The 27,245-nt window shown below is 47.8% G+C and overlaps 1 protein-coding gene across 1 annotated transcript; it reads right to left on the bottom strand.

Moving 5' to 3' along the window:
* Positions 1–1,577: 1,577 nt before the first annotated feature.
* Positions 1,578–21,443, bottom strand: PM20D1 (peptidase M20 domain containing 1). The gene is made up of 13 exons (XM_081120465.1): positions 21,174–21,443; positions 18,714–18,800; positions 16,808–17,040; positions 16,281–16,367; positions 14,396–14,529; positions 14,058–14,177; positions 13,185–13,260; positions 12,809–12,870; positions 12,486–12,564; positions 11,062–11,133; positions 5,490–5,658; positions 3,178–3,277; positions 1,578–1,992 (listed from the first exon to the last, which is right to left on the bottom strand). The coding sequence occupies exons 1-13, from the start codon at positions 21,397–21,399 to the stop codon at positions 1,869–1,871; spliced, it is 1,569 nt and encodes a 522-aa protein (XP_080976591.1). The 5' UTR covers positions 21,400–21,443; the 3' UTR covers positions 1,578–1,868.
* Positions 21,444–27,245: the final 5,802 nt, after the last annotated feature.

Here is a 27,245-nt window from a genome sequence, read left to right as displayed (position 1 = left end):
GAGGGTCAGAGTTACAGTGAGTTTGGGGCCAGGTGACACGGGCTAGACGTGTAGCCCCCAGCTAGATATGCAGCCTCTCTGAGAAGCAATTCCTCCTCAGTAGGAAGGGGGGCCGGCACCTTCTCGGAGGGGGGCCTTTGTGGGGCTCGGATGAGATAAGCCGTATGAAAGCGCTCTGTACAGCTCCTTGCAAATGTGAAGGATTATTTTTGTTCTTCAGCTCACCCTCTAACAAAGGCTGAATAAGTACTGAATTGGCCAGAAAAAGGGAGGGTGAGGGAAGGAATGTGAATCTCAGGGCGAGTAGCAAAAAAGCTCGAATAGTCCCAGCACTGGGTTTTAACACTTTCCATTAAGCTCAAGCTCCAAGAAATGGCTGTGCCCACAGGAGGGAGGTGAGGCGCTGGGGACAGGAGGAGGACGGGGGATTGTGAGGAGAGACACGGAGCCCACTGCTATCAAACCCCAGGAAGGTCCTCGTCTGGTAAGGAAAGGGGGGGTGGTCTCGTCCCTCAAGTCCCAGCTCCCTTTGTGTCTCGCTCTGCGACCCCAGCTCCCCTGTGATCACAGCTCCCAGCCTTGAGCCAAGAAATGTTGCCTCCCAATGCCCCCACCCGGCAGCTACCGAGCAGATTCAAATATGCTCAGGGTTGGATTCCAGAAAAAGACAGGAGCTCTTCCGTTCCCCAGCTTGTACCTCCTCCTGCCCCCTCCCCTGCCCCATGCCCTCCACCTCCCCTGAAAAGTCTGAACCAGCACATGATGCCAGGGGCCAGGGCCCTGCTGGCCTGGGACTTCTCTGAGGGGCTGGATCATGAGTGCCCTTCCCTGAGAAGCTCAGCCCATCGGATGTGCCAGGGAGATGTTTCCACACATTCGTGCTTCCTGAGGCAGGCGGCAGCAGCAGGTGGCAGGAAGGGGCGGGGGGGGGGGGTGGGGGGTGGGGGGGGGTGAAGCCTAGGGAGCCCTTGGGAGAAGCCCCAGGACAGAGGCTTTCTTCTCCAGGCTCCAGAACCAGGAGGTTTGGGGTTCCTCCCAAGCCCCCTGCCTCACTTTCATCCCTCAGTGACCAGTTGATGCTGCATAGAACACTTTATTTGACCAGTTGTTGTGGTAATTGTGGTGGTATCACAATTTAACTAAGTCCTGCTCCAGATACAGAATAAATTGGAGGGTAGGGGAGAGATGCAGGGGAAGGAGAGGACAGACAAAGAGCCAGCTAAATAATCTGAGAAGAGGGGGCAGGGAAGGGAAAGGAAGCTATAGCGAGAAACACACAAGCCACAGAAGGCAGCCTGGCAAGAGTGCCCGAAATGACACACTTTCAGCAGGTAAAACCTGGGCAAGCTTTCTCAAGTCTGCATTTGGTAAGTCAGGCCTGGAGTGTGGAGCTGTGAAATAACCAGCACCAGACAGACAAGCCAGATACCTTTTAAGACAGGGACAAGAAGGCAGGAAGGGCTGGTCAGTTGAGGGACAGAGAGGCAGGAGGAAGGGAGAAGCTGGATTCCTGCTGGCTGTCCCCTGCCCTTGTTCTGGAAGCAAGGCAGGTGGTGATGTATTACAATGTGTGTGTGTGTCTGTGTAATTTATTTATTGATTTTAGAGAGAGGAAGTAGGGGGGAGGGGGGAGAGAAACATCGATTTGTTGTTTGACTTATTTCTGCATTCATCAGTTGATTCTTGTGTGTGCCCTGACCAGGGATTGAACCCACAATCTTGGAGTATTGGGATGATGCTCTAACCAACGGAGCTACCCTGCCGGGCTACAATGTGGTTCCTACCCAAAGTTTCATCAACATTGGCTTTTTCCCTTGGGTTAGTCCAGGCCTAGTGTCAGATACCCCTTATCCAGCTGCTCCTGGACCTCACAATTCGTGCAGGTGAGAAACTGGATCCTGGTCTGTGTCAGCATTCTGGATAAACTCAAAGATGAATTTCACCTGGGTCTCGTAGGCTTGGACTGAGATTTTCTCGTTGATTCCATGTATGCTGAAGGGTAGGAAAGGAGAGAGCCCACTGCTGAAGCACAAATTATTGGAGAGCACTCCCCACCCCATAACCCCTGAAGCCACTGGCCTCTGACCCTGGGGTAGGAAGTGGGCAAGGTGGGAGAGGCCATTTGTAAGAAGTGAGGTTTCCGATGACATACAGGTCCTCTCCCCAGGATCTGAATCCGTGCCAAAGAGCAGTAGGGGTACATAATAGTACACCCCTGGGGAGTTCAGAGTCATCTCCTGCTCTGGAATTGCTCGAGAACTTCTCTGAAATGATCTTTCCCATTCCCTTAGGCCAGGGCTAGACTTATCTCGAAGCCAGCACTGCTGCCGCCCCCGCCTCCCATATTACTAGGGGCACAAGAGGTTAGGGAGGGCAACTCATGGGCTTCTTTACTTTCCCTGGAACTTTACTGTCAGGCCTCATGCCCACAGCCTGCTATACAACATAAAAAACACAAGGCACAACCAAACCACACATGTAACCTCAAAGATGAAAGGGAACAGAGTAACTACCCGCTCCTTCATTAAAAACATAACAAAAAACAAACAGCCCAGAACAAACCCAGGAGAGCTGTCCTTAAGCTCATATTCAAGTATTTTCATTCTGTTGGCAACTGACCTACTGTGGGGAAATCGGGTCCAGATATGACAAGGAGCAGAGAGGCAAACAGAAACCATACTCCCACGCCCCAAATTTAAAATTGGCTGAAGAACCCACAAAATAGTAATTCACACACAGCAGTTAAAATGGGTGATCATGTCTTAGGTTCTTCTAGTGTGTTTCCTTCTGAGAATTCAAAGCAGGTGCCCATCCCTGACCTCTCGTGTGTCTGCATTTCACTGAGTGGTAATCAAGAACTCTGGAGTCTCCCCTTTTTGGGGGAGAAAATGAGGTTCAGAGGGTCAGTACTCTCCCCAAGGGAGGAAGAGCTGGAATTAACACTCAAGGGTCCTAATTCCACCAGGTTCTATTCAATCATCGTTTTTATCTCCATCCCTGAAAAGTAGTGACCAATTCCCACACACTCTGGCAATCAGGAAAGCTGGCCAGTTGGGTTCTACAATGTCCCCATTTTAGTTTGTGAAAACCCTGGCCTTCTCCCATTCTGTGGACTTTCAGGAGAAAGGGGTGGGAAAGGGACAGGTCAGTTGTATCAAACCTGTTCTCCTCACTCACCTAAGGAGTTCCTGAGGCTGCAGGCAGATGGGGTTGAACCGATAGATGCTATTGGTGAGGTTTGTATAGTGGCGGCTGTCTGTCTGACCAATACAAATACCTAGAAGGGAAAGAGCAAGAGGAAGGGGGTTTTCTGTGAGCAACCAAGCCAGGGAAGAGGTTGGAGGTGGGCTAGCTGGAAAACTAGGACTCCTAAGTCACTGCACAGCAAAACCTGGGCCCTTCTGGGAGCCTGCAGCTATAAGTATTTGTCATTTAGCCTACCCATGTTCCAAATCTTGCTGAAACACCATTTCAGCCAGAAACATGGAAGCTCCTCCCTAGGGCATTAGTGAGATATCCCTTGAATGATCCAAAGCTACGTGTCCTCTCTCCACGATGACCATAGAGGCTAATACCTTTATTTCATACCCACAGTCAGGCTGTTTTAGAAATCTACAGGGCTGGGAAGAAATAGGTTTATAATTGTTTGTATGGAAAAATATATAATACAAGAATAAACTGTTTCATGCACTCACAATTATAAACCTTTTGCCCACCCCTGTAGGTATCACTTCTTTATTGCCTTGGCTTTCTTCTGTATCACCTTAGATAAAAAAAGAAACACCTCTGGGGAACTCTACTGCTATAAAATGCAATCCTCTTAAAGTGGAACATAACTTCCTATTATTTGTATCCTCTGTCTTCTGAGAGTCAAACCGCAGGTTTGGGAAGTCCCAGGATTTTCTCCAGTGTCCTACTTTACTGAAGCAGCTCAACCAATTCCCCAGCTGGGGCTGGGACTTGTCCTGATAGGAGTGTTCTTTGGGAAAAGACCCCTGGAGCATCAGTTGAAGTGTGATGGGATGACATGAGATGGTAACTTGTCTTTTGTTCTGTTTTCCACTCTTGGTTGCAGATGGGTAGCTAGGCGCTTCACAAACCTTGCTTTGGGGATTTCTGCCAGTTGATTGTTGCCTATTTTTTTTCTGTAAAAGCTTAACTTTGTCACTGGGATTATAGCAGATACCCCAGAAGGGAGAGGGTGGTAGGGACCCTTTGAGGGCCAAGAGAGGAGAATATGCAATGGTGAGGGCCAGGGTCCCTGGATGGTGGGGACCCAGGCCGTGCTGTGTGGCAGGAGTCTGAGGAGATGGCTGATTAGTATCTTCAGGGAGGTGGTATCTCAGATCTAGAGTCAAAGATCTCACTCTCCACACAGGCCAGGGAATGAATCAGAGGAAAATTTCAACCTGAAGTGACTGTGTGGCTAGGACAATGGATGTCTCACAGATAAACACAAGGACCGATGACTGGCCCAGGGACTCCAATGCTGTGCTGCTGCTACATAAAACAGTGAGGGCCTGATTCAAGGTGGAAGTGGTGGGGTCCTTGGAGGCCTCATTAATGTCTAAGGTTGAATTTCTTGAGGAGTGGGGCTTACAGTCAGACTTAAGTTGATTAAAAAAACAAGGCTGCTCTTTGTTCGTGCCTGAGTTAGTGGATATAGAATTTCACAGTAAGCTCTTTAAGGGCGCATGTTTAGCAGAGGAGCAGGTCCTAAGTATGAGCTTAGACAGTGTTTGAGGGAAACTATGATTAAACCTGGATAAAAAGAAACTGGACCCAGTTCTTAACATTAGAGCACTTCCTCCTCACACCATAGGCCAGAGATTCTCAAACTGTGGTCAGCCGTTATCTGGTGTTAGAATCCCCTGGGGGATCTGCTTAAAATACAGATTCCAGGGGCCTCTCCAGAGCTGGTTAACCCAAACCTCTGGGAATAGGCCCAGGTAATCTGCATTTTAATCAATTCCCTAGAGGGATCATCTTCCATTCATAAATTCAAGAGTCACTGTCGACAGTGGGCTGAGGACTGGGGAAGGTGTAGAGGGGCTGTTGCTGGAGAGAATGGTGTTAAGTGCAAATAGTGTGGGCTGGGAGGTGTTGGCAGGCTTCTGATTCTCAGCTCCACTGCTGAGCTGTACCCTAGAATGGATCAGAATCACACTAGGGGAAACTTGGCTCCCTCCATGACTCTTCCAGGAGAGGGGGAGTCTGGGCCCGTCCTCTCCTCCATTCACTCTGGTCTAGGTCAAGCAAGAACCCAGGCTTGACCTGACCTAATTTATTGTTTCTGCTCCTTTCCTGTTTGTTTTCTCACTTCCACGCCAGGGAAGGGGGTGGTGGGATACAGTTCCAGTCACATCAGGAGGGGAAGCAGCCAGCTGTTTTTAGGCTCAACAGCTGGGGTGGGGGTGGGGAAGTGGACATTGCATAGAAAACAGTTCCAGCCCCCACCCCCCTCCAGCCACAGCTGATGAAGTCATTACCTGGGACAACAACGCTGACCTCCGGGAAGACCGACTGCACCGTCTGGCGGATCAGCTGGTAGCCCAGGGCCTGGTCATCAGAGGGGCTCACAGGCATGGGCTCAGCGGAATCCAACACATGGAACTGGACCCGGTCATCAGCCACAATGTCCTTGGCTAGTTTAAGGACCTTCAGGGAGGACACAAAGGGAGTTTGATTTCTTACTAATCTGCTATCCAAGAACTATAGGAATTTAAAGTCCTGATTTCTCTTGAGCATGGCAGAGCCCTGGAGTTACAGAGGAGGCTCATTTTAGTGCTGGGACCTAAGTTCAGCCAACTGGCTACAGGAGATAAAAGAGCTGGGTCTTCCTGGAAAGCAATCTACAGCATAGTTGATTTAGGCTACATGTTTGGGAGACTTGCCTCACAGCCAGGGGGCGGGTAGGGAACTGGAAAATCGGGAAGTGATGGGTCTTTCCCTTGGGCTGTGAGCCGTGGGCCGAGTGAGATTGTAGGAGTCAGCAGACTGCAAATCTCAACCATCTCGAGAATAGACATGATGACCTCACTTCCACCTGGGATAGTCTCAGGTGAGGAACAGGTCACACACTTGCTTTCCCCTCTCTGGGCATCCCTGCTTCCTGTTTGTGACCAACTGCACTGGAACCAGGAAGATGAGTTCAGCACACAAATAGCCAGGAGTTGGGGGACTGGCGTTACAAAGTTCTCTCTCTGCCTCCTTTCCTCAGGAAGGAACCCCAGGAAGCTCCTAGAAAATTCAGTCTGAAATGACTAGAGATGAATCCAGGAAAAGTTTTGGCAGGATGTAGATCAGACCCTGAGGATCAGGTCACATGGAGCCATGTGGGAATGGACCAGGCGGCTGGGTTAGGGTGGCCCTCCAAACCCACCCAGCCATGCAAGAAAAGCCCCAGCACTAGTCGTAACCCCTCTGACCAGCAGTTGCTTTAGAACTCCCTCTGTCCTAGATTGGGTAGAGTCTCATAGTTGGGGATCACCTAAATGGGGCATTATCTCAAGAGTGCCCCTTTTAGGTCAGTGTTCCCTAGAAGCATGCTAGGAGCCTGGAAAGGAAATGAAGGTTCCTACTTGTGGCTTAGAACCCACTGTTTGAACCAAACCAATATCCTGCTTTTGGATTGGGGGGGGGGGGAGAGTGGTCTATTCAGAGCTTATTTTACTCTGGCACTTGTATCCCAAACACTATTAATACAGAAATATATAGTCTTGATTGACATATTCTTGACGCACTGGGAAGTTCCTGAAGTCATTCCCTTTGAGGTGGGTTGGGACTGTGCCTGCTGCTCCCCTGGCCCAAATTACGTAGATTCCTGCTCCCAGAAATTGAAAAGGGTAGCCAGATTGGACTCCCGTCTGAGAGGCCACAAGAGCTCAGTCTCCTCACTAGCTGTTGGGCCAGGGGCTCAAGGCAAGTCCTGTGTCTCTCTCATTTCTAACTCGTAGTACTAAGAACATTAAAGGCATGCAAGGAATGTTGAGCACATGATATTTAAAAGATGTGGACCAATAAAAATAATACCGGGAGTTGTCTCATTAAGTGGCTTATCCAGTACCGCTGGGCTGGGTGTCGGAACCCAGTCTCTCTGATGTAAAAAAACAATGTTTAATTGCTTCTGAGTACACACAGGTTGAAGTGGTGAGGAGTAGAGCTAGCAAGAGGGTAGTGCTCATTTAAAATGAATTCCTTAGTGGTATGAATTTTGAGCCAGAATTTGAAGGAAGGATATGAAACTGCTGGAGAACAGGCAAGAAGCAGTCTGAACATGGAAAGGGGCATGCACAAAAACTGAGGAAGACACCAAACTTTGTGCCTCAGCCAGCCACTTATTGCTGTGTTACCCTGGGTAAGCTCCTTAACCTCTCTGTGCTTCAGCTTGCTCGCCTGTTAACATGTGGATAGCAACAGCACCTACCTGGTGAGTGGTTGTGACCATTACTGAAATTAACATATGTAATGTTCTTAGGCCAGTGCCTGGCACATAGTAAAGACCCAGTAAGTGTTAGCCACTATTTGCCTGTTTAGAAAAGAGGGACTGCCCGGCCGGGCGTGGCTCAGCGGTTGAGCGTCGACCTAGGATCCAGGCGATCAGGGTTCGATTCCCGGTCAGGGCACATGCCCGGGTTGTGGGCTTGATCAATGACTCTCTCATCATTGATGTTTCTGTCTCTCTCTCCCTTTCCATTCCTCTCTCTGAACTCAATAAAGATATATTAAAAAAAAGAAAAAAAGAAAAGAGGGACTGTCCTGGGCAATAATGAGAGGCACAAGGATGGGACTATGAGGAGGGGCTCATCAATGGTGAAAGAGACCCCCAAGTTACTTTAGGGCACATTATCCCCATCTCTAAGCTCCTCTAGTCCTTATAGCACCTTCCCACAATAGTATGTTCTTCTCTGTTATATGTGTAGATAGATTTTCCTCTCAAGTGGATGGTAAATTTATTGAAAGCAAGGACAACAAATACTTCATTACAACACGGCAGGTTGTTGCCCAGCCTGTGCGTGAGTACTTCCAGTGGCAGGAAGCTCACCACCGCGTGTTCTACTCATTTCAGTTATGAATGTCTTTCCTACAATGAACTGAGATACCGAGAGACAGCTTCCTGCAGCATCTAAGCCCAATCTTTTTTTTGGGGTATTGCATATACTTCACAGGATATAACCCAGTACTGGGCACATCATGAACACCCAGCAGAATTTCACCTCTGTGGAAATTAGAGGCCTGTGCTCTCGCTGCCTGAATGCTATCCCCCAGGCCTGTGCTCCTTCTCAGGTTTCAGTGTAAATGCCTCTGCAGAGGGGACTGACCACTGTATTTAAAGCTGCTCACTGCTCCATCCCACCCCAAAATCACTGAGACACATCATCCGTGATTCTCCGTGACACTTCTCTCGTACTCGCTGGTGGCCGTCTTCCCCACTAGGCCACAAGCACCACTGGAATGGGAATCTTGTCACCACTTTCCCAAGTGCTTATATGCCTAGCCCACAGGAGCCACTCAGAAACACTTGGGGAACCGCGAGGGGAAGGAAGGAGTGTTCTGTACTACCCTCTAGGGGAGCGGCCATCCGGCCTCTCAGGAGCTCATTACCACCCAAGGCTCCAGACTCCCAAGCTCTCCTTCAGGTGGGGGCTCCCTGAAGCATCTTCCAGTGGCCTTCTTCCTACCCCTTGAGGCCCATTCAGAACAAACCTTCCTTTCCATGTGGTGGCCTATTGGAGTTCTGAAGACTATGGAGACCTATCTACATCCACATGGGAGAGACCAGTTAAAGATGGAGGAAGGAGACTCTGGGAGCTGTTTGTGTTTCCACAGGACCAGCCCAGGGCTCTGTCCCCATGGCCCTCAGACCAGCAGGGAGTGTCCCTGATGCATGGAACTGGGGCACTAGGGAGTGGAGTGACGAAGGCAAAGGTGCTGTGTGCTTTCGGGATGATGGAGGCTTTCCATTCCTCACTGGGCAGGTGGGCAGGATGGGCTGAGAGATTCCAGGGCTTTCATCAGATACACCGGGAAGGAAGGCCAATGTGGCAGGGGACAAGAGAGGAGGGAAGGGTGCCAGAGCCTGGGGAGATGAAAGCCCCAGCTGGTGGAAACAGCACTTGAAAAGGGCATGGAGTGGTAATGAGGCTGGAAAAAAACTGGTGGAAAGAAGCTCAATGAGGGGAATTCAGTGACTTCCTGGCCCCGGGAGCCCCCAGAGAGAAGACAAAGGTTGGCACTTGATGAAAAGCAGGAGAGCTTGGGGATCACATGGGTCCCAACTCCCCCGGAATGCCGGATGACTCTGGGCAGGTTGTTAACCTGTCCCCATGCCCCTTCCGCAAAGAGGGGGATGCCTCCCACCCTGTGCGACAGAACAAAAGCTTTCTGTGGGGAAGAACTTAGGAGAAAGGACCACAGACACCTAAGTGGGGCTGACCCTTGATGATCTGTGCCACACACCCCGGAAACACCACCCACCCCTAACTCCGCTTAACTCTGAACACATTATGTACCCCATAGCGGTTCAGTTGCCTCTTTCGATTGTTTTTTAAAGGGTCAAATTTATCTCTTGCATTCTCAACCTGATGTGTAATAAGCTAGATTTTCCTGTAGATGTCAAACATTCTGTGTAATTTCTACTCACCCTTCAGCTTCCAGCTCAAATGTCACTTCCTCAGGGAAGCCTTGTGTGTCCCCACACAAGGTCTGCTTCCTCAATATATTCTCTAATAGCACCTGGTCCCTTTTCGTCATAACACTCATCACAAGTTGCCATTATTCATTCATTGTTACAGTTTTTAAGTTGATGTTTGTAGCAGACCATTGCAAGGCTCTGTCCTCAACTCTCTTCCCTCCTAACTACACATCCTTCCCGTGCGATTTTACTGACGCTAGAGGTTTCCATTATGTGAACAGCACTCTAGCCTGTATCTCCAGTTCATCCTCGCTCCAGACCTGAGGCATTTATAATCACCTACTAATATATTATGAGCTTCTCAACCTTCTGAACCAGTATATTTCTCTGCAAAGTTGCTCCTCTCGAATTCCCAATTTTTGTTAAAGGGATCAGCACCTGGCCAACTACCCAGGTGAAAAAATCTTGGAGCCATCCCACCTTTCTCTCACCGCACATCTGTCTCTCCCACACCTCTTGTGGGTACCCTCTTCGCCACCCCGTGACCATGGCCTCAGTTCAGACCTTCATCCCGTCTGCCTGACAGGTCACCACAGCTCCGTCTCTTCCTACTCCAGTATTTCCTCTGCATTGCTGCCATCGTTAGTTCCCTAAAAGCAAATCTGAGATCACTGCCTTGTTTGAAGACCTCTGACAGTTCCCTTCTGTACACAGATGAGAACCCAGACTTGTCCGCATGACATACAAGGCCTTGATCTCCAAACTACACCTCCATTTCCGTCTCTCATCACTTTTCCCCAATTTATCCTACTCTTCAGCTTTATGTGACTTTAGCCTTACTTCTAGCAAAGTCCTGTTTGTTCTTTAAGCCCCAGCTCAAATTTCCAGGGGTCAGAAGAGGCTTTCCTGACCCTCACAGGGTAGCATCAGTTTCCTTCTTTGAATTGGTCCTATTTTCATTTGTTCATCCCAAACTGTTATAATCACAGTATAGTGTGGTAGCTTAAAGCACAGAGCACAGAGTCTGGAACTAGGCTGCTAGATGGGTGATCTTGGGCATGTTACTTACCTGTGCCTCAGTTTCCCCATTAAATGAGGATAATATAGTTCCTACCTCATAGGGTGGTTGTGGGGATTAAATGAGTGTGTGTATATCTTAGGACAGGACCACATGCATAGCAAGCCCACTATGTTTGCTACTATTATTACTATTTATCAGTATTCATTGCCCACCCCCACACTTCAAGTTCCTCTAAACCAGAGATCTCTTATCCTAGCCAAGTACCTTACTTGGTACTTGGGGGTCTTTGAAAACTGTTGGTTTAACACTTGAGAGACTGAGCCAGCCCTGGGTTGCAGCTAAACCCAGGTCTTGAGGGCCAAACTTCCTGATGCTCAACCAGTCGTCAGGAATATATAGTACGTACCTCCTGAGTTGTCTGTGTAGGGTGAATCCTGAAGTTGACTGTGGCCTGGGCCAAAGGGGGGATGACATTTACCTAGAGGGAGAAACACACACCCTGGCCTGAGCCAATCTCAGATTCCCACACCTGACCCCTGCCTAGGAAACGCCAACTACCACCGTTAGGGGGAGAGGGCGTTGATTTGATTTAAAGGTCTGGGGTTTAATTTTTTTTGGTAATTTATCTTTATTGTTGACAGTATTATAGATGCCTCCCATTTTTTCCCTTTTGCCCCCCTTCACCTAGCCCCCTGTACCTCTGTTTCTTAACTGGCAATTGGGGCGATAGTACTCATAGAGCTGTTAGGAAGATCAAATGGAGTAACAAATGTTAAAGTATTCTGGACAGATAAAAACACCATTCATATGCAAGGACACAGTACTATTATTTCAGTGGACACCCCAGGCAGCTGGTGAAGACAGCTCTGTTCTGGCTGACATACGCTAGGAATTATTTCTGAGGTCCCATTCACTTCTACTCAACCTGGGCTCCAGATGACCAGAGCTCCACAAGGCTACATTGTATTCTAGGTGAATTGTGCTACTTGAGGTTGTTTTGGTGGTGCTTATAATAATAGGAATGGTCTAACTCCTTTCACGATTTCAGAAAGGCCTATACCTATGCTAACTAGTGTGGCTTGGCTTCTTTTAAACAGAGATGCCCCTGAGTGGCCAATCCAATTGGAAGTAGACTAATTTGCTGAAAAGTAGCTCTTAGAATAAAAATTTATCAAAGTATTGTTCACTTGAAACTTATTTCTATAAAAGAATTTGTTTGCTAAGGCCACCCAATATTTAGTGTATTTTAGGAATGACAATGTGTGTATTTTAAGTGCTGTATATATCACAAATGTTACAGATTTTATAAATCGCAGTTGAGTTTCTCTTTTCAACTCATGGTACTACTAGGGGAAAATACATTAATCACTCATTAAATTTGTTAGGTGGATATATCTTTCAAAATATGAGGAAGAGTAATAAGATTTTTGATAATAGATAGGTTAGAAACCTTTAGTCTACACGATAAAATGGTAGGTAAATATATAACATGTTGAATGAGTATTGGTCACAAGAATTAACTCCAAAATAAACCCTCTTCACACAAGCATAATGGTTGTCTTTTGTACAACTCAAAGAACCTGAGGAGATCACGGACACCTCCTGAAATACTAATATACAAAATCTGACCAGCGATTTCAGAGAGTTTGGAGACCTCAGCTAGAACTCTTGCTCTTGAGGCTTAGACAACTGATGACACAGGGTGGTTCGGCACTGGGCCTTCCTATTATTCCAGTTGTAACCAGATAAGGAAGGGGGGCCCGGAGACAAAACCAAGGAATGGAGGGGTGGGTGGGGAGCAAGGAAAAGGGAGGAACCAGAAGATGTTACCTTGACCCCTGCCTTGAACATGGTGACTGCCGTGGTGGTCCTGACCAGCGTGTTGGTTATATTATCTCTCTCCATTAATCTAAAGCAAAAAGACTAAGATCAGATGTTGTCCAATGGGGAGAAAAATGGGTTGGAGGACCACCCACTCTCCTGAACCTTGGAAGAGCTTTCAGACCAGGAGGGACATCCTATATTTGAATTACATATAGTGTCTGGTGGCTGAGGGACAATTACTAGTCAGGTCCAGTAGAGCCACGGAGAGGGGACTAGGTGGTGGGTAGATATGGGGGTGGAACGTGAGGGAAGGAAAGATAAAACCTTACCTGTTTACAAGGGGTCCAAACAGCCACAGGTTGTTGAAGACTATATTGATAGGGAAGGAAAACTGAAAGAAAGAACCAGGTCAGCAGGGTTTCAGAGGGGTCAGCATGACAAGGTCACTGTACCTGAGGCCTGGGTCTCTTCCTACTTTAGATCTGCCCTGAGGGCCCTCAGCGGTAGCCTCAAGGATGAGTGGGAACCAGCTCCCAAGGGTGCCTGGGTGTGTTAGGTCTTAGGACCTCAGATAAGCACTAAGAGCCTCAAGAACAAGCCAGGTCCTCGCGTCTTGGCTCAGCCTCTGGCTGAGAATTAGGGAGAACGGGCAGAACAATGGGAAGCAGTAGGGCCAGTGCTAAGGGGGGCAGGGTCCTCCCACACCTCACTAGCCAGTTGCTGCAATGTCATCTTCAATGGCCCACTTCCATACATGTTCGGTATTGGTATCTGCTCCAGTCTGGAAGAGAAAAGGAGTTCTCGAGACTTACCCAACCCCAGTCAAAGGTCAACAGTCTGAGGTGGAGACGGAGTGGGACAGGGGGTTTCAACAGGCCTGGCCGGGGGGTCTTCTATTCACCTCCACCAGCTAACCAAAGATGTCAGAGAACAAGCGAGAACACCTCCTCTCTACCAGCAGGAGCTGCCTCTGTCTACCGAGTCTGAGTTAGGGCACCCCATCACTTACCACACTGTGGCAGAATTGTCAGTCTCCTCCACTAGCTGTGGGTTACTTGAGGAAAAACTGTTTTTCCCACAACTGTATGTCCACTACTAGCCTAAACATGGTAGGTAGTCGGTTGAATATTTAATTCAATAAATATAGTTCTTCTCCCCAGTTTGCTAACAAAACAAAACAAAACCACACCCACACAGAAGTGAACACTGCTACAGATCCTCCTGTCCTCACCCACAGCCAGCAGCCTTTATTTATCTCTGTCCTCTTACCAGGGCACGTGGAGAAATTAGACAGTGCACGTCACTGCCAGCTTGAGTTTCTAACTTCTGGTCTGGGCTTTGGACTATTCCAGCTACTTGACCTTGCTTTTGTTTGCTAGCCTTTGTTTGCCATATGGGCAGATCCCCTTCCGACTTCTCTTGCCTGGGTACTGGTGGCTCTGCCCTCCCTGCAGCCCTCGCCATGGCTTCTCAGCCCCACTTCGGGGCAGGAAACTTAGCTTCCTCAAACTCAAAGTGGGAAAGTGCCAGGTATTCTATCCTGAGCCTGGCAAGGGAGCAGGGCCAGGGGTTGCTCACCGGCTGACAGCAGCTGCAAGGATGCCAATGGTCGTCTCCTTCGGAGGAACTGAAGAGTGGCCAGGAGTCATGTTTACTTGTAGCATGAGGTTAAGTGAACCCTTCTCTGAGACTGAAACCCTGCAGGAGAGGATCAGAGAGGGCCCTCCTAATTTTCTCCCACCTTGAATTATCCCATAGGCCCACAGGCTGATCTGCACAGTGGTCTGGTGGGCTAGGAGGTCAGCTTCATGCTACTTAATATAGAGTTATTTCAGCATGGCTTGCAGTGACCAGGCAGGGGTCATCTCAGATGGGTGAGAAGGCCTTCAGAGGTGGGGGTGGGTTGCTTTACTCACATGGCAAAGGGTTTCTTAAGGCTGGGAATGAAACCATCCAAGATGAAGCTACCCTCATCCACAATGAAGGCGAGCTGGACACCCCTTGCCTGTAGCAGGGCTGCGATCTTCTGAGCTCCGTTTGCTCCTGACAGCTGCAGATATTGAACCCAGAGCCACAGTCTTTCTCAGCCAGACCTCCACAGATAGCTAATGGAGACCCACTTAGCTTAGCTAGGGGCTCCAGTATCTCTCTGCCCAATCTCCTTCCTTGGAGGAAAGGAGTGGGGGCAGAACTCTAGACAATATTGCCTCACAGATTCCTGGAATGTCAGAGCTGGAAGGGCCAAGCAACCCCATTTCAAAAAAAAAGGACTGGGACCCAGAGAATGAAGCAATTCACTAAGGGTCAAAGCAAGCAGCACCACTGGAAATAAAACATATTCAATGATCTCCCTGTGATTTCTCTTTCCATCAAACCACTGTTTCTCAAGGATTAGTTGACAAACCACCTGCCTGCTTCAGATATAACCAGGGAGTTAGTAAAAAATTCAGATCTATGCATATCATTAAGTGAAAGAAACCAACCTGAAAAGGCTAAACACTGTATGATTCCAACTATCTGACATTCTGGAAAAGGCAAAACTATGGAGAAGTAAGAAAATCAGTGGTATGCAGATTGGTACAGCCACTATGGAAAACAGTGTGGAGTTTCCTCAAAAAATTAAAAATTGATCTGCCATTTAACCCAGTGATCCCACTTCTAGGAATATATCCTAAGAAGTCTGAAACACCAATCAGAAAGAACGTATGCACCCCTATGTTCATAGCAGCGCAATTTACAATGGCTAAGATCTGGAAACAGCCCAAGTGCCCATCAGTAGATGAGTGGATAAAACAGCTGTGGCACATTTACACCATGGAATACTATGCAGCTATTAAAAAAAAAAAGGCTCTATTATTACCTTTTGGTATGGAGGGACCTGGAGAGTATTATGCTAAGTGAAATAAGCGAGGCAGAAAAAGACAAGTATAACATCATCTCACTTACATGTGGAATCTAAAGAACAAAATAAACTGACAAATAAAATAGAACCAGTGGCATGGACGCATGGAACAGACTGACGAATCTCAGAGGGAAGGGGGAAGGGGGGCTGAAAAAGATTAATTGAGGAACTTATATGCATATGTGCACAGCCCAGGGACATGAGAGAATAGGGCGGTGAAGGCCTGGGGCGGGGCGGGAAGCAGGTGGAGCAGGGCAATGGAGGGAAAAAGGGGACCTCTGTAATACTCTGAACAATAAAGAAAAAAAAAAGATCAGTGGTTGCCATGGGTTAAAGGAGGGTGAGAGGGATGAACAGGCAGGGCACAGAGGGTTTCAAGGGCAGCGGAAATACTCTGTATGATACAGTAATGATGGACACATGTCATTGAACATTTGTCCAAATCCATGGAATATATAACAGCAAGAGTGAACCCTAATGTAAGCTATGAGCTCTGGGGGATTGTTATGTGTCAATGTAGGTTCAACTGTAACAAATGTACCACTTTGATGGGGGATGGCGATACGATAATGGGGGAGCCTATGAATGTGTGGGGGTAGGGAGTATATGGAAAATCTCTTTATATTCTCAATTTTGCTGTGAACCCAAAACTGCTCTAAAAAAAAACGTCTTTTAAAAACAAATTCAGATCTATGACGCAGGGCCCAGGGATAGATTATAAGGCATTTTGGTTAAGGGCCTTAGATAGTCCTGGCACACAGATACACAAAGAAGTTGGCAAACCACCACACCATATCTTGAACACACTACAGCTGGGGAGCAAACTGTACTGGGTGGAGGCACCCCCACTCCCAGCCAATAGGGGTCCCAGAGATAGGCTTAGGATGAAGAGGCTCTACCTCCTCATCATGGCCCAGAGCAATGAAGAAAGATCTTCGGGGGATGTAATTTCTGATCAGCAGGAGCTCCAAGGCCTGTAGGATTGCCTGGGGGACAGAAGCATAACAGAAGAGGAAAAGGGTTATTACCTAGCGGGAGTACCAGGCATGAGAGACATTCAGCTATCTGCATCAGGGCTGGTGTGACTAGGGTTGGCTAGACTTTCTTTAAAGATAACAAATTCAAATTGTTCTGGAGAATGGCATAAAGGAAAGCAGAGCTCTGCATAAAACCTTTACCACCTGGACAAAAGTATAAATTTATCAATGTCAGAGTTGAAAAGGTCCCTGGGGATCATCTACTCTAAACCCTATTTCATGGTTGAGAAATCAAGGCCCAGAAAAGACTGATGACTGGAACCCAGGTCTCTTGGAGCCAAGGTCCTTTCTCCCATAATAACCCCCTGCCTCCCAGGGGTCAGCCAAGCATCCCCCTTCCTAGGTTGATCTTTAGGGCCCCAAGGCAGAGGGAACATAGCATTTCAGACCATCAAAGAGTTCTTGTTGTCTAGTGTGCCTCGGCCATGGATGAAGCCATCACGTTCCAACCCAGAGAACGGGGGCACCTCCCAGCCTTGGACAGGGGCAGGCACCACATCAATGTGAGCCAGCAGCATGTAGGGCTGCAAGCTTGGGTCCGAGCCTTGAACAGTGAACAAGTGGCTGTATTCTCCCACGACTTCATGCTGGATAAAGCTGCTTTGGAACACAGTAGGAAAGACTAGAAGCAAAGGGGTAAAAAGCAGGGAGAGAAAGCCAGATTTAAGTTCCCTTTAGTTTCCCCACCATTTGGTGCCCCTGCCCTTAAAAAAAAAAAGGGGGGGGGGCCTTCTTTAGGAAGCCTTCTGGGACAAAGCCAATCTGATTTCTGATTTGCCCACACAACCTCTGGAATTCGTCTTTCCCATATTTTAATGTGCTATTGCTGTGTAATGACATGCATGTCAAGACTCCATCATTCTGACAGTCAACAGCTCAAGACTGGCTTGGTCTGGCCTATATAACATGTTGTCATGTTATAGGACTATACAAACTAGGGATGTGTTAAATTTAGAATATAAGAGGCCCCAGGATCCAAATTACTTGGAACCAAACAGGATCCTTATATATAAAAGAAATCACAAATATTTTCTTTTAAGGTTGTGGGCTTGATCCCTAGTCAGGGGCATGCAGGAGGCAGCCGATTAATGATGATTCTCTTATCATTGATGCTTCTCTCTCTCTCTTTCCCTTCCTCTCTCTGAAATCAATAGATATATTAAAAAAAAAAAAAAACACCAAAAAAACTCATTACTTCACACCAAATAGTTAAAAAAAGAAATATTTTCTTTTAAAAAGCAATACTCCTACTGTTTGTGCAATATGGACATAAAAGATTGTTCTGTCCAGCACAAGGCCACACTTCTGCATCCAAGTGTGAATGTTCCCAGGGTCAGTTACTCAGGTTACAGATAAGTCTTTACACAGGTGGCTTTAGATACATGGGAGAAAAAACTTTGCTCTCCCACTAGACTTTGTTGGAAGAATCCACAAATACAATGTGGATACCTGAAAACAAAAGCCCAAAGGGAATGTTTTTGTCAGCCAGCCTGTCTAATTTACTGTCACTGTACATTTATTTCTGTATTTTTGTCTCCTATTTAGTGAAGACTTCCAGCCTGGCCTCAGCCTGGCTGCTGGGGATTGATCCCAGAGCCACCTGTCTCAGAGTGCTAGAGAGGGGCCTACTTGCTGCCTCTAGGCCAGCTTCTCCCACACATGACAACTTTGGAGGGGCTGCTTTTTATTTGATTTAGGAAGGTGGCCCTGCTACTCTCCATGAGCTTTTCATATGGGGTGCGGGAGGTTCCAAATCTCCTTTTCCCTCTTGACCTATCCTCTAGCTCATGGGTGGTGGGGGTGAGGAGAGAGGACCAATGTGATCGCTCAGGGTTGCTTACTGCCCAAAAGCTCAGAAATGTGTTAGTAATAAATCTGGAGTAGGGCCTGTCTAGGTGGAGTGTGTGTGTGTGTGTGTGTAGGTGTTTGTACGGAGGTGGTGGAGGGAGAAGCATGGGGCACAGATCTGGAAACTTGCGTAGGAAGAAGGAATTCCTAGTGTTACCTTCTGATTTATTATCACATATTAAGGGCAAGGATGGGAAGAGTTTAAACTCTAACCCAACAGCTATGTACATTAGTTCTTCAAAGGACAAATCTATAGTCTCTTCTCTGTCTTCACTCTAACTCCTGGATTCTCCTTTTTATGCCTCTCTACTATGCACAAACTCAAAAGAGACCCATGGGAATTAGATTGTCCTTTGGTCAGTCACAAAGTAAACCTCTTTATCACCTGTTAAACAACTGTGTCCCAGTCCTAACTTTCCCATGACTTTTCCACAGTCTGTGGCTGACCTCTGTGAATGTATTCTCCAAACTCAGCGAAGGCTGTCGTGTTGAACTCCTTGGGGCTGAAAGACACTGTTGGAATCTGGATGGCACCTGTCAGATAGTCAGAGATGGGAGACTACAGATGATAACAGTCATTGGTCTTTCCACAGCCCTCTGTGCATAAAACAGCTTTTACATTCGTTATTTTATTTGGAGGGCAAAACAATTCTTTAAAGTAGGTGCTGAAGTTTTCCCTAATTTGAAGGTGAGGAAACAAGCTTAGAGAGGTTAGAGCTGCTCAAGATTGTCCCTAAATGAACAGTAGAACTGGGATTTAAATGCAGGCTTTTAGGGTTTGTTTAGGTTAATATGGTTCTTAAAGGAAAGTAAAATCCAAGATGGGATGGGGGATGGAGGAGGTGGAGGAGAGTAGATTTTAGACCTTGGCTCTGAGTGGGAAGCTGCTATAAATTGCTTCCTAAGGCCTCACTCTGCCTCTAAAACCACCATCACTTTGATGAATCAGGAGCGCATAGTCCTGGATCCCTCCATGAATGAGGCTCTGTGTGCAGAGAGCAGGCTTATTCCTCATGGACTGGCTTATCCAGAGTCACAGTGGTCTCTTAGCTAAGGCCAACTTTTTGAGCACAGGATACCTGGGAAGGGGTGGATTTAGAAGCTTCCAAACAAGCTCTTCAGTACTAAATAATCTCATCTGCTTTATCCAGATGTCTCAGTTCCTGAATTGCCAATAGTCTCATCCCTTTGAGCCATGAAGGCTTTGCACTCTCAAAAAGTTCCATTATTGCCCTGCCGGGAGTGGCTCAGCAGTTGAGCATTGCCCTATGATCCAGAGGTCATGGTTCAATTCCCGGTCAGGGCACATGCCCAGGTGGCAGGCTCGATCCCCAGGAAGGGGTGTGCAGGAGTCAGCCAATTAATGACTCTCTTTCATCACTGATGTTTTTATCTCTCTCTGGAAAAAAAAAAAAAAAGGTCCATTATTAAATGTAAACACCACAGGGGATACACAGGGAATTATGAGACAAACTTAATTCTGTACTCAGTTTTTACTAAGGATCAGCCTTACATCATTGCCCACTATGTAGATGGGGAAGCCAAGGTTCAAAAAGATGAAATAAACTGCCTACACGAGAGGCAGGGTCAAGATCTGAACTCAGGAGCTTTGTCCCCTGTTCAGTTCTAAGCCATATTGCTATAAGGTTCCTATTTTAGGAACCTAGCTTTTGCTTTCTTCTGTGCAAAGAGCCTCTGGTGAGCAGCTGCCCAATCCCTTTCTGAAGACTACTTATCCTATGCTTTGTAAAAACACTGCTGCCCAGCCGGGCATGGCTCAGCAGTTGAGCATCGACCTAGGATCCAGGAGACTGCAGTTTGAATCCCGGTCAGGGCACATGCTGGGGCTTCGGGCTCCATTCCCAGTGGGGGGCGTGCAGGAGGCCCCCCATCAATGACTCTCTCTTATCATTGATGTTTTCTATCTCTCTCTCCCTCTCCCTTCCTCTCTCTCTGAAATCAATAAAGATATATTTAACACACACACACACACACACACACACACACACACACACACTGCTTTGCCTCCCAGGCCTATATCACTCCAGCACTCTCACCCAGCACTCCCACCGTTTATATTCAACCACACGGGTTAGCTTTTGGCCCCCGCATCCACCTGCATATGTTTGCTCAGGCAGTTTCTTTTATTCCATTACTTAGTGAAAGGGGAAAGCCTGGAGCTAAGCCCCATGAAGAAGGACCTCATTATCACACAGGATCTAGCACGCAACAGAAGTTTTTGTTTTTTTCCTCCTGGAAAATGCAGATTCAGAAGGTAAAAGAGTTTAAGCCTTGGCTTGAGATCTAGGGGACAGATATGCTTTAATTATCAGAAGAAATTAGGAACATGCCACACTCCAGTAGTACCCCCCCTTCTTGGAGCCATCTGGTGTCCAGTGGGCCCTACAGGTGCTTGATGTTGTCACCCAGTGCCCACTCCTTGCTGTGGGGTCCTGGAGAAGATCATTGAACTGACTTAAGCCTCAATTTCCCACCTCCTTAGATGATAAGATTTAGGATCATTTCGTCTTAAAATAACGCTGAGATTTAAAATAAGTCAAAACTTTCAAAGGTTAAAAGTACAAATACCACGGCAAGCAGGGGCTAGGGTGGGTGACAGCCCAGCCAACAGAGGCAAAGCTGGAGCTTTCAGGCTGGGCAGGAAACAGCGGGGTCCCTCCCCAGAAGTCAGGCCTGGGGGACAGGCGGCGCCCCTAAGCCCGGGCACCTTGCGCGGGGACGGGGGCTGGGGCTGCGCTGCGGAGGCGCGGAGCTCGAGCTGGAGGAGTGCACTCTGCCACGGGAGCGGGAGCGCCGGGCTGGGCCCAGGAGAGAGGGGCCCACATCTGGGCACAGGAGAGAGGGGCCCACATCTGGGCACAGGTGGGCGCAGGGGACCCGGCTCACCTTTCAGCGATTCCTTCATTGCGACGCGTTCCTCTTGGCTGAACTGAGCAGGAATTGGCGACGACCTCGGAGGCTCCTCGCCGCTCCGGCGCTTGGATCTGGAGAAGGTGGCGACGCCCAGCAGCAGCACAGCCGCCAGGGCCAGCACGCGGACGCGCGGCCGAGCCATTCTTCCCGCAGGTCCGCGCCGCTCGTCCCGGGCTGGAGTTTGCACGCAAACTCCCATCCCGAGGTCCTCGCCGAACCACCTTCCCGGTTGCCTCCTGGCCTTAGCTCCACCTCTCCTCAGATCTGGCCAATCATCGTTGGCATAGGGCTGTGGGCCAACCAATCGATGTGACTGCCCCGCCCCAGGCCCGCAAGGCCTTTTGGGGGTTGTAGTTTTCGGCCCTCTAGCGGGCCTAGGTAGAGTGGAGGTGAGGTGCAGGCCCCAGGCATGTGGTAGGTCGTGTCTGTGCTTGATTATCTGCTTTGGGATACTGATAAATCCCTTGCGATATGATACTAAATCAAAGGGGGGGGGGGGTTAGGGAGAAAACAGAATAAAATGAGTGAAGCTTGTTGAAGATTCATCCACCGAGGAAGTAAGACCAATCAATCACTGAAGTAGTAATGAGTAAAAAATCTATTGTGCACATGCCGAAAAGACAGTTTGCAAACCAGGAGCATTTAAACCAAGACATGAAATGACGATCAGGGGTATATTGTTATAAAGCAGCTTATATAGTGAGAAAAGCAGTGCCTATTCTTCATAGTGATTGGTTACAATATTAGAATTTTCGGTGGTTACCTCATATCATGGCAAACAGTTCAGGTTTTGCTTATGATTTTCGGAAGCCTGAGCAAGAAAGGACCCACATCAAGTTAGTCTTGCAACATAAGTGAAATTAAGTTTGTATGACTAAACTGGTTTTATCTGCTCAGGGAAAATTAAGCCTGGTTTCTGTTTGGTTTTGATTTAACAATTCATGCCTGCTGGTCATTTCCTCAGCAGGCCCAGAGTGTGACCAACCAGTATAACATTACTCTTGGTCACCACTGCTGATGTTAGTTAGATTGAAAAATCACACATTTGCTGTTTCCATTATTGAGTTGTCAGGCCAGAGAGCCATGCAGTCACCACCTTCATCATTTATTTGGTTATTGTCGATTTCATTCAGTTGTTTGATCCTGATAGACACCATTTGGCTATAGAGAGACTAATAGCCAAAGACAGGAAAATTTCCCAGTGCAGAGATTCCCAGGAGTCACTATTTAACCAGCTAAATAAATCAAGTGGATTTATTCAATGTGTTAAAAGTTGTTTACATAGGCACAGCACACTATATTAGCAAATATAGATCCTCATGATAACTTGGGACTGGATGAACATAAGGATATTTTATTTCAGGAGGTGGTATTGCAGGTGAGCTTCCATCCAAATTAGGCCTCTATATGTTGGGAGCAATCAGGTATCTAATGAAAAAAATTTCTGTGGGAACAAAAGTAAAACAAAGATTAATAGTTTGAACAAATTATAAATTCAGTTTCTGAGTTTGGAGAGCAGCCAGTTGAGATGAATTCTAGAAGTCAGGTTAGAAACATCTTCAGATGGAGTGAGGGAAAGCATTGGCAATCTGATAGATTTTCCTGGTTTGCAGTTTGAATGTCTGTGATGAGCTGAGTGACCCACATACCAATAGGCACAAATATTGTTCACATATCAGCTGTTGTATTCATCTCTAAAGCTGATATAAGTTGTCCAGTTTTAACTTGCATGGCTTTAGAAAAAGGGAAGTTTTAGTTTCATAGTGATTCCAGGTCAAAAGAGTGGGAGAAAATTGGATATGCTAGTTTGGAGAATTCTAGCTAAATGTTGGAGGAAACCAGAAGAATTCAGGATCTAGTTGAGTTTACAGGTAGAAAGCAAAACCTTGACAGGCCCTTTGTGTAGAAAAGTAGTTTTTATTCACAGCTTTTTAAGGGGATTTGCTGCAGATATTTATAAAAAGTAACTCCATCGGTATCATTGACCCTATATTTGTACATAAAAAGATGTGTCAGACTGTGATAGGCAGTTAGACAGACATGAGCAGAGCAAGGACGATGGGCCAGGTACAGAAGATCATCAGGGTGGAAAGCCCTGGATGCCTAGCAAAGGACAATTGTAGGGTGGGACCTCAACCCCAGGGTAGCCTTTCCTTGCCTAGCATATCACTGGTTCATGTGGTTTGTACCCCCTGACATCTCCTCCCTAGAGATAATATCTAGGCCTCAGTTGTGTTTCAGCCCCAGGCCCAGAAAAGCAACAAAACCAGCCATACTGACCTCAGGATCAGCTGCATTGAATGATGGCCCCCACCCTGGTGCCATCCAATCAATCAGTGGAGACCACAACCCTGAAAGGACACACCTAGAAAACTGCTGAATATTCTATTAAGATCTCCTCCTGGGACCTCCCCTGTCTCCAGTTTTAAAACCATTAGGTTGGAGGACTCAGTGCACTCTCCCTCCTGAGAGCATGCCAGCACTGTTCCCTTCCCCTTCCCTGACCACCCCACCCACCCCTGTAGGCACATTAGCATTAGCTTCCTTGGGCCCTTTCTCTGACTTTATAACTTGTTTCCTAATCCCATTTCTTCTAGGAATTGCTGCTTCTACCTCTGTGATTTACCAAATAAATGTTCTCTTGTAGTTCGTGTCTTGGCTCTGAATTCCTTCCTAGCCAGAACTCCAAGTCCCAAGGTTGCTGAGCCCAGGTTTGGTCTGAACCCACTGGTCAGGCATCTGGTGACTTTTCCACCACCTACAACATAATGGTGCCCTGACTCAGACTGTGACTCAGATTGTTTCATCACTGGTAAGCCAGTCGTCCTCGCCACCTTGGCTTGAAGGACATGACTGTGTTCTCTTTCTTCCCAGCATCTTTTCCTCTGGCCACGGGTTTCTCTCTCTCTCTCTGCGGATTCCTGCACTGTGCGGGCACAGGTCGAGCATTTAAAAGCGATTAGGGTGTTTGCTGCTAGAAGACTCCTGTGACAAGATGAGTCGGTCCCGGACCTGGCAAGTTGGCACTGGGCACCCCAAGGATTGCAAGACAACGTCCATGCACCCAGAAACACTGTAAAATCACATAAGACCCTTCCCCAGGCTTTCCCCTGTCAGGTTACTAGTTCCAATGGGGAGAGAGATCCTTGCCCTTTGGCTGGAAGGGTGCTCTTTTCTCCCTTTCTTTTCCTTCTTTTGTGTCTGGAGTTAAGTTTAGGCTGACTTCTTCGAGCTTTTGAAATCCTCGAGGTGGAGCTAAGAGTTAAGGTTTGGGAGACCCTAGACTATAGATAAGGGCCAAGGTAACTAAGGACAGAAACAATGGATGGCTGCTTTTTAACTTTAACTTTTCTTTTTTAAAAATTTATCTTTATTATTGAAAATATTACAGGTGTTCCATTTTTCCACCCCAATTGACCTCCTCCACCTCACTCCCACCCCCTCCCCAGACCTTTACCCCGTTATTGACTGTGTCCATGGGTGGATGCATATATGCATATAACTTTTTTGGTTAATCTCTTCCCACCCTCCACCCCCCTTCCCTCTTTCCTCTGAAATATGATTGTCTGTTGCATGCATCAGTGTCCCTGGATCTATTTAGTTCATCAGATTCTTTTGTTCATTAGCTTCCTCTTAAAGAAGACCCTCCAACATTTTGTGTAGTGCTGGGCTGGTGGTGATGAACTCCTTTAGCTTTTTTTTTTTTTTTAATCTGTGAAGCTCTTTATCTGACCTTCAATTCTAAATGATAGCTTTGCTGGGTAGAGCAATCTTGGTTGTAGTTCCATGTTTTTCATCACTTTGAATATTTCTTGCCACTCCCTTCTGGCCTGCAAAATTTCTCTTGAGAAATCAGCTGACAGTCGTATGGGGGCTCCCTTGTAGGTAACTAACTGCTTTTCTCTTGCTACTTTTAAGATTCTCTCTTTGTCTTTAATCTTTGGCATTTTAATTATGATGTGTCTTGCTGTGGGCCTCTTTGGGTTCCTCTTGTTTGGGACCCTCTGTGCTTTCTGGACTTGTAAGTCTATTTCTTTCCCCAGGTAGGGGAAGTTTTCTGTAATTATTTTTTCAAATAGGTTTTCAATTTTTTGCTCTCTTCCTTCTGACACCCCAATAATACAAATGTTGGGTCGTTTGAAGTTGTCCCAGAGGCTCCTTATGCTATCTTCATATTTCTGGATTCTTTTTTCTTTTTGCTCTTCTGGTTGGGTGTTTTTTGTTTCCTCATGTTCCAAGTTGCTGATTTAATTTTCAGGGTCCTCTACTCTACTGTTGATTCCCTGAAAATTATTCTTCATTTCAGTTCATGCAGCCTTCATTTCAAATTGGTGCTTTATTATGTCATCGATAGTCTCAGTTGTTTTTGTAATACTTTTACTAATATGCTTGAGCATCCTTATAAACAAAATTCTGAACTCTGAATCTGTTAGCTTGCTTGGATCTATTTCATTTAGTTCCTTTTCTAGAGATTTCTTCTGTTCTTTCCTTTGTGACATGTTTCTTTGCCTCCACATTTTGGCTGCTTCCAGGTGTTTGTTTCTATGTATTAGGTAGAGCTGCTATGTCTCCTGGAATTTGTAGAGTGGCTTTGTGTAGTAGGTGCCCTGTAGGGTCCAGCGGCTCAGCCTCCCCAGTCACCTGAGCTGGGCCTTCTAGGTGCTCCCCTGTGTGGGCTGTGTGCACTGACCTGTTGTAGTTGAACCTTGGTTATGTTGGCATCACTGGGAGGAACTGACCCCCAGGCCAATCAGCTGTGAGGACCAGCTGCAACTACAGCCAAAGAGCTGCTGTGCTGGAGACACCCCTATGGAGCAGGATTTACTTCAGTGGAGCTTTGGTGTTCGCCAAGTGCACCCCTTGAGTGTGTCACCCGTGGATGTGGTAGGGTTGTGATCCAGCGTGGTCGAGTCTGACCACCAGGCGCACTGTCTCTGGGGCCTCCCGGGAGGTGCAAAGTCAGCCTCTGCCAGCGCCTTGCCCAGGGCCCCCCAGCATGAGCTACACAGCAAACCGTAGTTGGCTGCTGCTTGTGCTGGGCTTGGAGGTGCCCAGGAGAGGCCAAGCTATGAGCCAGTGCAGCTGCCGCTAGTGCCAGGCCTGGGGCCATTTACAAAGCCCTCTGGGGCCTGCTGCTTGTTTGAGAGATTTTAGGAAAGTCCTAAGCATGAGGCTTGAGAGGCCACTTGCATAGAAGCCCCTGGAAATGGCCTGGATGAGGGTGCAGGTGGGAGGGGCGGGGCCTCCGGGAATCACGGGGCGGGGCCAAAGGTGTCAGTCACATGCTCGCGACTCAAATATGACACCTGCCTGCCGGCTGTGTGCGGGGAGGACTCGCCACAGGAGCCATGGCCTCCGCCAGCCCTTCTGCCCGGGAGGAAGCCGCCCCTCCACCTCTCGCCCGGATCTCAGGCAGGTTAGTTCCCCCCCGAGTGTCCCGGGTCCTTTCAGGCCGCTGCCCGGCTCTGGGCTCAGAGGGAGCGTCCGAGTGAGTCCGCGCGCCGGCCCTTTAGGAGGAGCTGCTGGGGCTCCCGCAGCCTCCCCGACCCTCAGCGACAGTCCCCGCGGGTTTCACAGCCCAGAGTGTGGGGACATCTCTTCTCAGCCCTGGAGCCCTGGGCTGGGGCCTGCTGTGGGGCTGGGACCCCTCCCTCCTCCAGGAAACCCTCACCGCTGAGATTCCCTCCCGGGTTTAACCCGCGGCACCGGGGGTGGGCCCGTGGCCGGTCTCCAGGATTCAGCCCCTACCCGCCCTCGTCTCTGCCCCCCCTGCCCGTTCTCGATGCTTCCTCAGCTCCCTGGTTGTGGGGCTTCTGTTCAGCCAGATCTCAGGAGGCTCTGAGTGAGGGTGGTTCTGTGTTTTAGTTGTAATTTTGATGTGGTTGCGGGAGGTGGCGGGGATCTCGGTTACCTACGCCACCAGCTTGTTTCTCTCCTTTTTTTAATCTTTATGACCTACCAACAATGAGAGAAGTGTGTTGAAATCTTTCATTGTTTTGGTGGATTTGTCATTTTTCTTAGTTTAAAAAAATCAATTTTGCTTTA

The sequence above is a fragment of the Miniopterus schreibersii genome, assembly GCF_964146895.1.
Source record: "Miniopterus schreibersii genome assembly, chromosome: 19".
Lineage (NCBI taxonomy): Eukaryota > Metazoa > Chordata > Mammalia > Chiroptera > Miniopteridae > Miniopterus > Miniopterus schreibersii.
The sequence above is the reverse complement of the archived record's forward strand: the minus strand, read 5'-3'. Positions and strand labels throughout refer to the sequence as shown.

What these genes read in the sequence shown, in the direction of transcription:
- PM20D1 (XM_081120465.1), bottom strand. Translation starts at nt 21,399, where the DNA reads ATGGGAGTTTGCGTGCAAACTCCAGCCCGGGACGAGCGGCGCGGACCT. An exon ending in TGGAGAATACATTCACAGAG is followed by an intron (nt 17,041 to 18,713) that starts GTCAGCCACAGA and finishes CTTTGCTTCTAG; the next exon opens with TCTTTCCTACTGTGTTCCAA. An exon ending in CTTGCAGCTGCTGTCAGCCG is followed by an intron (nt 13,261 to 14,057) that starts GTGAGCAACCCC and finishes TTTCTCTTCCAG; the next exon opens with ACTGGAGCAGATACCAATAC.